This window comes from Gopherus flavomarginatus, chromosome 21, assembly GCF_025201925.1.
Source record: "Gopherus flavomarginatus isolate rGopFla2 chromosome 21, rGopFla2.mat.asm, whole genome shotgun sequence".
NCBI lineage: Eukaryota > Metazoa > Chordata > Testudines > Testudinidae > Gopherus > Gopherus flavomarginatus.
This window is the reverse complement of record NC_066637.1, coordinates 17,528,735-17,538,884: the sequence shown is the minus strand read 5'-3', so window position 1 is coordinate 17,538,884 and position 10,150 is coordinate 17,528,735. Positions and strand designations below refer to the sequence as shown.

General features: G+C 59.8%; 1 protein-coding gene across 3 annotated transcripts in view; it reads right to left on the bottom strand.

The window, feature by feature from the left end:
• Positions 1-221: 221 nt before the first annotated feature.
• LOC127038562 (anoctamin-7-like) overlaps positions 222-10,150 on the bottom strand; it is a 34,199-nt gene continuing 24,270 nt past the window's right edge. For all 3 annotated transcript variants that reach the window (XM_050931206.1, XM_050931208.1, XM_050931207.1), the window contains 4 exons: positions 9,435-9,580; positions 8,844-8,934; positions 7,482-7,616; positions 222-2,509 (listed from right to left, as the gene is read on the bottom strand). In XM_050931206.1, coding sequence (XP_050787163.1) covers positions 2,483-2,509; positions 7,482-7,616; positions 8,844-8,934; positions 9,435-9,580 — 399 coding nt within the window. In that variant the 3' untranslated portion in view covers positions 222-2,482. The remainder of the gene's footprint in view (positions 2,510-7,481; positions 7,617-8,843; positions 8,935-9,434; positions 9,581-10,150) is intronic.

Below are 10,150 nucleotides of genomic sequence, written 5' to 3'. Positions count from 1 at the left end.
CACTTTGCATTTATCTTTATTGAACTTCATCCTGTTTACCTCAGACCACTTCTCCAATTTGTCCAGATCATTTTGAATTTTGACCCTGTCCTCCAAAGCAGTTGCAATCCCTCCCAGTTTGGTATCATCCGCAAACTTAATAAGCGGCTCTGTGGCTGGCAGAGCACTCGGGGAACAGGGGCCACAGGGGAGCCCTCTGGGCACACAGCCCCTATCACACTCCAGGCAGGCCAGGCTTGGCGGAGTCGCTAGCCTTACGTACGGAGGACTTGGAAGACGCCACAAAGCCTGGCATGCCAACAATCACATCTGACTTGACCCTGCAGCACCTCCCATTGGTGCCTGGTGGGACTGCAGGTGAGCGGGGCAGGGAACGTCCTCACTCAATGGCTCCCCTGGGGAATGTGCATGCACATGGAAGAAATTCAAACCATGGTAGAAGCTTTTCTATAGCTTTGAAATGATCCTCTCCCTGCCTCTCTGCAGATCTGGCCTGGACCAGCTGCATGTCATTGGTGCCTGCAGCTTGGAGCCGGCTTAACATGCAGGGAGTGCGTGGCCCTGGCTCCCCCCAGCCCAGCCCTGCGTTGCCCCATCACCCCATCTCATGCATAAACGGAACTTGCTCTAAGTGGCAAGACACGGGGGGTATAAGGGTGGTAGCTTTGTCAGGTTATTAGATTAAACATGGTCGGCGAACACAAATAATTGAAATGAAGAGTCTGGTGGCACCTTAAAGACTAACAGATTTAAGGCGCCACCAGACTCATCATTTTCGTGGCTACAGATTAATACAGCTACCCCCCAATACAAATAATTGGGGGCTTTAGGCTCTGCCCGTCTGCATGGGAAAGGCTGGATTTTAGTCATGCTAAAGCTGGGCTTTTAGCTAATGTGCTTCCAGCCTGAGAACGTAACCCCAGGTCGTGAGTTCCGTGTGCAACAAACAAGAGATCCAAAGTACAGGTGCACCCATAAAACGGCAGAAATGATTTTGCAGTCAGGGGGTCTTGGAGCCTGGCAGTTCGGTAACCAGGCAGTCCCTAGGCAGTTCGACTGTATGGATGTATAGGGTCTGTTAAGAAATGATCAATGCAAATGATCCATGTTAACGATCAGCAGTTTGGTAGTGGACCCCAGGCACGGATAACGGACAGGGACAAATCTTAGCTGGCCCCGGAAAGGGATTGAATACGGCTCTGCAGCCCAGTCGTTACAGAAAGGATGGGTCTAAAACCATCTGGCTGAAGTCACTACATTTCAGGTGCGTTGGGCTCCTGATTCAGGGCTTCTGAGGTGCTTCATTTCCCATGCATCTCGTTAGCGCAGCCGCACGGTTCCGGGTCAGTGGGCTACTTTGGGCTTTATGGAGCTTTGTGCTCGTTAGTTATAACAGGGCGTGTGCTCCTTGGGGGTCTAACTAATTGTGTCCCCTGTTGTGAACGGAGCCGGTACCCTACGCAAAGGGGAAGGTCTGCGTGGCTCAGTTTGGGAAGGACCTGAGCTCACCCCTAGCGCTGGGGTGGAGTCAATCCACCAACAGTGACAGCCTGGTTTTGACACGGGGCCAGGACGGGACAGACACAGAGGCCTGGGTGTAGCACTGGCTGCTGGCACCTATTGGCTGCCCCCTGGCTCCCCTGCCCTCCTCACGCCCCTTGCAGTCCCGGCCCCCACAGAGGCCAGCCCTGCCCGCTCTGGCCGATCTTGGCCCAGAAGGGATGTGAGCTGGGGCTGACAGATGGATTTCACTGAGAGCCTTGGGAGGAAGGAAAAGCCGGCACAGGGTCTCTGTCCCCACGGTATCTCCGTGCGGCCGTGACAGGAGCTATGGGCCCACCGGGGATCAGCCCAACCGTGTGCACGCGGGGGGATGCACAACAGGGCAGAGCCGGGGGGTCTTGCCGCGCTTGCAGTGCATATCTCCATGCACCCTTCCAGCGGCTGCTCCGTGCCCCGGGGCCGCTCGCCTCTGAACGGGGTGACCTGGGCCTGCCAGCCAGCCCCACTCACAGCAATTAGTAGGGTCCTGCGGCGTGGGCCAGAGTCACCTGGACACGTGGGGCCCCTGCTGCTGATTGCCTTGGAGCGTGAGCAGCTTTGAGGGCAGCGAAGCGTTCGCAGGCTGGGGGTGAGCAAGGGGCCCGCTGGGCCGACTCAGCCAGGAGCGCAGCAGCAGCCAGCTCCAGCTTCCTCCTCGGGGCTCGGGATCCTCCTCACACACCAGCTGCCTCGTTACCAACACCTAGGCCGGGCACACATCTCTGGGTCCGATGAGCCTCGCCCTGGCACGCTGGAGGGCGAAGGTCGTCCGGGGGGCATGGCTGCGCCGTTGCTGCTTTGCTGGCCCCTCTGGATGGCTCCGGGTCCGCAGCTTCCCGCCCTGCCAGTGGGACGTCACCTGATCCAATGTGGAGGGGGCCCGATCCCAGCCAGCTCTGCCTTCCCATCGGCCAAGGCCCCGGGGGCTGCTCCCGTTAGCTCATGCTGCCGGATGAAAGGCTGCTTGCTGCGCAGGGTGGAGAGGGAACGGCAGGGTTAGAATCCAACCAATGGTATTGGCTCCAGGCCCAACCCTGCAAGCGAGGGGTGGGGGGGGGCCCTTGCGCTGCAGGATTGGGCCCACACGGTAGCACTGTAACTATAGGGGGTGGCTAGATGGGGGGAAGGAGGTAATAAAATCCTGCAAGCAGGGCAGAGGGTAAAACGTTGGTGCTGGCGCCTCGTTCCAGCTCCGCAGGGGGACACAGACCAGGGTGGTCTGAAGGGGCTAACCGGGGCAGTGCCTGGGTGGGGGTGGCATCTCCCCGCTGCAGCGCTGCGCCCTTCCTCCAGCTGCAGTGAAACCGCCAGTGCTGCAGTGAGACACCCAAGGGCCCATTTCCCTCTGGCCTCCAGCTCCCCTGCGGCGATGAGTTCCACAGCTCCCACACGAAGAGCTCAGCTCGGTGAAAGCATCTCGACCCCAGCGGTTCTCCACACGGGGTCTGCGGACCCTTTCAGGGGGCCCCACGGACAAAACCCAGAGCCCGAGCCCAAGAGACTCTCTTGGGGCTGAAGCCAGGAGCTGTGAGGTTGAAGCCTTGATCCCCAGTGTCCCCCATGGGGCTGAAGCCCTGAGCCCATGGGCAGAATTGAGGGTACACAGGGGTGTTGCCCCCTGTGATGAACTGGGAATGTTCTTCAGGTTTTCTCTGAATACTGTGGGGGGGCCGCAGTTCCTGGCCGACCCTCTGTTGCCTGGCAACTAATGGCCAGGCCCTCCCCCCCGCCAGGGGATACTAAAGGTGGGGGAGAACAAAGAGGTCAGGTGACCTCCTGGCCCGGGAAAGGAGCTGAGCAGAGAGGAGGGGCTGGAGGGGGTTTCAATCTGGAGCTGGCTGGGGACGAGGAGTGAAGTGCAGACGTGGGGGTCTGGCTCACTGCCCCCCAGAATGGACCCGGCCGAGGGGTCTGGTTCGTGGTACCTACAAGCTGTTTTAGACCCTGTTCCTGTCATCGAATAAACCTCTGTTTTACTGGCTGGCTGAGAGTCACGTCTGACTGCCAAGTGGGGGTGCAGGACCCTCTGGCTTCCCCAGGACCCCACTGGGGTGGGCTCGCTGTGGGAGGTGCACGGAGGGGCAGAGGATGCTGAATGCTCCAAGGAGAGACCCAGGAGGTGAAGCCGTGTGAGCTTCTTGCCCTGCAGACAGTCTGCTCCAAGAGAGAGGAGGCTCCCCAAAGTCCTGCCTGGCTTGGTGGGGAGCAGTTCCAGAGCATCGCCCGGTGACGCCGTGACACCCCCCACCCCAAAACTACAGTGCAAGAGCACTGCCGGGACAGCCCCACCCTCACCGCACCTCCTTCCCTCCCTGCCCCTGGCCCGGTCGGGGGTGGGAAGCCGGAGCCAGGCAGTACAGGACAGCTGCTGCTCCAGCGGGAGCCATGGGGCAGGCGTGCAGCGTCCCTCAGCTGCTGCTGCTGCAGGGGGGTGAGGCTGCTCCTCAGCTCCCAGCCCGCTTTGCCCCCGCCGCTGGTAAGAGCTGCCTGGGCAGGGGACCCGGCTCCGTGGCTGGTAGAGCACTCGGGGAACAGGGGCCACAGGGGAGCCCTCTGGGCACACAGCCCCTATCTACCTCCTGTGCTACCCCCTCCCTTCCCCCCGAGCTACCCCCCTGCCTGCACATAGCCCCTAGCTACCCCCTCCCTGCACCCTGAGCTACCCCCTGCCTGCACTGCCCCTAACTACCCCCTCCCTGCACCCTGAGCTACCCCCTGCCTGTACTGCCCCTAACTATCCCCTCCCTTCCCCCCGAGTTACCCCTCTGCCTGAACATAGCCCCTAGCTACCCCCTCCCTGCACTGCCCCTAACTACCCCCTCCCTGCATCCTGAGCTACCCCCTGCCTGCACTGCCCCTAACTACCCCCTCCCTGCTCCCTGAGCTACCCCCTGCCTGCACTGCCCCTAACTACCCCCTCCCTGCTCCCTGAGCTACCCCCTGCCTGCACTGCCCCTAACTACCCCCTCCCTGCACCCTGAGCTACCCCCTGCCTGTACTGCCCCTAACTATCCCCTCCCTTCCCCCCGAGTTACCCCTCTGCCTGAACATAGCCCCTAGCTACCCCCTCCCTGCACTGCCCCTAACTACCCCCTCCCTGCATCCTGAGCTACCCCCTGCCTGCACTGCCCCTAACTACCCCCTCCCTGCACCGAGCTACCCCCTGCCTGCACTGCCCCTAACTACCCCCTCCCTGCTCCCTGAGCTACCCCCTGCCTGCACTGCCCCTAACTACCCCCTCCCTGCACCCTGAGCTACCCCCTCCCTGCACCCTGAGCTACCCCCTGCCTGCACACAGTGCCTAGCTACCCCCTCCCTGCAGCACCCTGAGCTACCCCCTGCCTGCACTGCCCCTAGCTACCCCCTCCCTGCACCCCGAGCTACCCCCTGCCTGCATTGCCCCTAACTACCCCCTCCCTTCCCCCCGAGCTACCCCCTGCCTGCACACAGCGCCTAGCTACCCCCTCCCTGCACCCTGAGCTACCCCCTGCCTGCACTGCCCCTGTCATAAACAGATAAGTAAGAGTTAATAGAACAGAAGTACTTCATCTCTCTTTGCCTGGAAAGGGTTAACAAGAACAGTGAGCCTGGCCGTCACCTGACCAGAGGACCAATCAGAGGACAGGATACTTTCAAATCTTGAGGGAGGGAAGTTTTGTGCTGTGCTGTTAGTTTTGGTTGTTGTTCACTCTGGGGGCTCAGAGGGACCAGATGTGCAACCAGGTTTCTCTCCAATCTCCCTGATACAGGTTCTTATAGATTCAGACTAGTGAGTACTAGGTAGATAAAGTGAGTTAGGCTTATGGTTGTTTTCTTTATTTGCAAATGTGTATTTGGCTGGAAGGATTTTAATTTGTACTTGTATACTTAGGCTGGGAGGGTATTTCCAGTGTCTGTAGCTGAAAGACCCTGTAACATATTCCATCTTAGATTTACAAGGATAATTTTTACTGTTTTTCTTTCTTTAATTAAAAGCTTTTCTTGTTTAAGAACCTGATTGGTTTTTTTATTCTGGTGAGACCCCAGGGGACGGGGTCTGGATCCACCAGGGAATTGGTGGGGAGAAAGGAGGGAAGGGGGAGAGAGAGGTTAATTTCTCTCTGTGTTAGGATTACTTTCTCTCTCAGGGAGAGTCTGGGAGGGGCAGAGAGAAGGAGGGAGGAAGGTGGATTTTCCTCTCTGTTTTAAGATTCAAGGAGTTTGAATCACAGTGATCTTCCAGGGTAACCCAGGGAGGGGAAGCCTGGGAGAGGCAATGGTGAGGGAAAGGGTTTACTTTCCTTGTGTTAAGATCCAGAGGGTCTGGGTCTTGCGGGGTCCCCAGGCAAGGTTTTGGGGGGACCAGAGTGTACCAGGCACTGGAATTCCTGGTTGGTGGCAGCGCTACAGGTTCTAAGCTGGTAATTAAGCTTAGAGGAATTCATGCTGGTACCCCATCTTTTGGACGCTAAGGTTCAGAGTGGGGGTTTATACCATGACAGCCCCTAACTACCCCCTCCCTGCACCCTGAGCTGTTTTCAAACTTTTTGAGCCAAGTCCCACCTTTGAGTTACATTTTTTGGCTGTCCCCCCACAGCCCAGACAGGCGGGCAGCCTGCTGAGGTGAGCCGGGGGTGGAGGTGTCGCTCCCTCCCCGGAACCTGCTGTGTGGAGCGGGCTCGACCCCCGATGGCCCCTGCCCACCCAAAATAGAAGTCACACTACACCTATGCCTGAGTCCCCGTCCCTCTGGCCCAGAATCCCCCCATCCCCTGCTGGCCCTGGAGTTTTTATAAGATGGGGGGGCTCAGAGAGAAAAAAGTTGAGACCCCCCCTGGCCTACACCAAGCAGCAGGCATGGACGGGTTGAGAACAGAGCCCTGCGGGTCAGAGCAGCACGCTCAGTTCGGAGCTCCGAGCACAGGCCCGGGTGCCAGGCTGCCCTCACCCTTGCTCCCTGCTGACAGCAGAAGCCCCCAGCCCCCCCACTTGCCCTCCTGATATGCCCCAGAGCTGATCTACTGCAGCCCCCGCTCGGGCTGAGTGAGGAGCTGAGTCTCCATGGCCCATTGGATCCTTGGCCTCTCTCCTGGGGCAGCTGACAAGGGCGCACCGGGATGGCGGCGTTTCCCGTTAAGAATGGGTATGACCCATGAATTAAAGTTCACTGGTAGGTATCTGGCCCGCAGACCTCGAGACACCAGCAGGCCTAGCGCGCACCCCCAGCAGGTCCCCGCTTTCCAGGATCTCACACTGAGACCACCCGTTCCCAACTGCCGAGTCCTGAAGCGACCCATCAGCTCCCACCTGCTTTGTGACAGGAAGTGGCTCTATCCCAGGGGTCAGTGGGCACCCGGCGGGCTAATGCAGAAGTGGGCTCCTGGCGGGCTAGTGCAGGAGCCCACTTCACTCAGAGATCTGGGGTCCCAAAGGGGATACGGGCTTGGAGGCTTCTGCTTGACCTTGGTGGACACTTGTCCGTATCCCAAACCTCTGCCAACAGTGCGGAGCAGAGCAGGCCCTGGTGCTCAGGAGGCCAAGGCTGGAAGAGCGGGGGAGCGGATGCAGGTGAGGATTGCGGGGTAACAGCGGAGTTGGGGGGGATTGGACTGGACAGATGGGCACTGAATTCCCCGGCAGAGCTCTGCGTGCGGAATCTCGCACACTCGTCCACGCTCCGCTCTGAGTTCCTCACTTAGCTAAGTCACCGCAGAACAAAAATGAGTCTCTCCTGATGCACCAGCGCAGAGAGCCTGTGGCGAACTGCTGGCAGAGGGCAAGGACATAGCGAGAAGCAGAGCGATTCCAGGCATGGGGCCAGACCTCCACTGTCGCCTCTCCAGCCCAGGGCCTCCCACTCAGTGGTTCGCTAGCCCTCGTCTGTTTCACAGAGGGACAAGGCCAGACCCGCGCCCGCCGGCTCCTCGCACACTGACCTGGCGAAGCTGAGTGGCACTCACCGTCAGCAGCACCTCCTGGTTATCGGCCAGCGCCTGCTTGGCTAAGTAGCGCTCTCGCTTGATCTTCAGCTCCAGCGACCCCGGGACATCGGGCACCAGCCAGTCGATGAGGCGCAGGAAGAAAAAGACAACGTGCTGGGGGGGCGGGGGGAGTGGAGGAGGAAGCGGCGAGGAGAGGCAAGGACAAACGGACAGTGAGAAGCAGTGGCAGACGGATGAAGAGAGCGGCAGGGAGGATAAAGGCATGTGGAAAACAAGAAGAAAGGAGAAGGTTCAGAGAGGCTCCATTCGAAATGGCCCAGCTGTCTCTACCCTGTTAGTCATGGCCAGAGGGGAAGACTGGCCCAGTGGTTAGGGCCCAAACTTGGCACTTAGCCTTGTGGGGCATCAGGGAGTCGTGAGGCCAGACACACTGACAACCATGTGGGGTTTGGGTCCTACTAGGCAGATCCCAGCCCTACAGCAAGGGAGGGCTGCCCACCCAGCGCCACAGAGGGCAGCCGCTGCAAGCCACTGGCCCATTCACTGAGACTGGTTTAAGCAGCAGGCAGGGTGCTGAATATGGCCTGGACCCACACTGGGCACCGCCCGTCCCCTCCCTTGATTCCCAAGCTCCTGGCCCAGCCCAGGTCAGAATCACCCCCAGTCCACGTCCAGCCACCTTCAACCCCTCCAGGTTTGCCCTTCAACCAACATTCTGCATTCCCAGTTGTTGGGAGCTTCATACCAAACTGCCAGGGGCAGGGAGCCTCTGTCGGGTCCCTAATGCTACGGTCACCCACATAACAGTAACAGGGTCTCTCGCCAGAGTCCTGGAGCCTCTGCTCCAGCTGGGCTTGGGTACGCAGCACCGATTCATCGCCCAAGTGTCTCATGGACAGTCAGGAAAGTCCTCCAGACGGAGGCACTGCACAGCCGGCCTCCCTGGCATGGTCCCCGCGCCTCTGGAGGGAGCCAGGGAGGGCGGAAAGTCAGGTGACAATGCCAAATAGTTGGGATGGGGCAGGAAAGAACTTTTCTGGTCCTTGGAAAGGAGCCACAGCTCAGGTCTGGTTCGAGCTGGGGTCTCGGGGGTCAGGTTTGTATGTCCAGAGTGGCTCCTCTGCCTTTCAACGCAACTCCCCCCCCCTCCCCCGGAGGTTTCTGATCCACTTGGAAAGAAAGAAACCAGGGTGATGGGCTTGGTCCAGGACCCTAAAGGGACACAGCAGAGAAGAAGGGGCAGCCCAGCCCTTCCCCCCTGGCGCTCAGCTCCCCGGCCTGGCCTGGGTCCAGCCCAGCTGGCAGGGGCTCTGCGCAGCACAGGGGGGTCGGTGGGAGGAGGGCCGAGTCCATGCCTGCACGGTGCCAACCGAGGCTCACCTCGAAAGCGATGATGAAGCCCAGGCGGACGGCCAGCAGCTTCCAGTAGAAGAGGGTGTAGTTCCCATTGGCATCCCGGAAGGCTTTGTACCTGGGTAGAGGGCAGCAGCTTAGGGGCAGCTGGCTTGGTCCCCTACTCATGGGCCTAACCTTGGTGGGCGGGGCGAGGAAAGGTACTTGACTGACATCCCTGGCAGCTCCCACACTCCAACGCCCCCCCAGACTAGAGCCCCCCGGGGGACAAGCTGGGAGGTCAGACCTCATGGCCCAGTCAGCCCTGGGTCCCTGCTGACCTGCCAGTGAGTGGCCAGCTGGTGCCAAGGGGGGCAGAGCCTTTCTGGCAGCTGCCCTTTGGGAACTGGGCTGAGACCCACCCACCTCATCTCACCCAAGCCCCCACAGTTACCCGGTGGTGAACAGCTCCAGACCCAACCCCAGGGAAGCCTTGGAAAATGGGCTTGGTTCTGCTCAGCTGGGGAGAGAAGGGTCTTAAATGCAGCTGCCCCTTGCCCTCTCCCCAGACCTGTGTGCTGTCCCGCCCCTTTCCCCACTGACCCATCCCCCCTCCCACCACCTCCCCGTGCCTGGCACCTGCACAGGGTGTGGTTGCCGGTGGCCAGGTAGCGCGGGGGGGAGTAGGCCAGGGTGAAGTTGACGTAGCCCTGCAGCTGGCTGTCGTGTTCGTACTGGTAGAGGAGCCGGGGCAGGAAGTCCGAAGTGAAGGCGATGAGGAAGGCCTGAGTGCGCAAGGAGAGGGTCAAGGGCAAGTCATCCGGGGCGTCCACCGGTCCCCTTGCCCAGGGGTGAGAACAGCGCCACCCTATTGAGCCAGGGTTCCCCGCTGTGGGGGGCACGGGCTGCCGCAGGGGTGGCTGGAGGCTCAGGCCACCAGCTGCCCTGCTGGGAACGATGAAGGAGAGGAACGTGGCTGGCAGGGGGAGGAGAGCGGCCAAGTCAGTGCAGGGTTCCAGGGAGCACATAGAGATGGAGGCCTGGAAGGGACCTCGAAAGACCATCTAGTCCAGCCCCCCGCCCTGAGGCAGGATTAAGTATCATCTAGACCAGCCCTGGCAGGTGTTTGTCCAACCTACTCTTTAAAACTGCCACTGATGACAGAGATTCCACATCGTCCTGCGGTTCCAGTGCGTAACTGCCATGAGAGCCAGGGAGTTTTCCCTAATGTCCGATCTAAACCTCCCTTGCTGCAATTTAAACCCATTGCTTCTTGTCCTATCGTCAGAGGTTAATGAGAACAATTTATCACCCTCCTTCTTGTCACAACCTTTTATGTGCTTGAAAACTGTTAT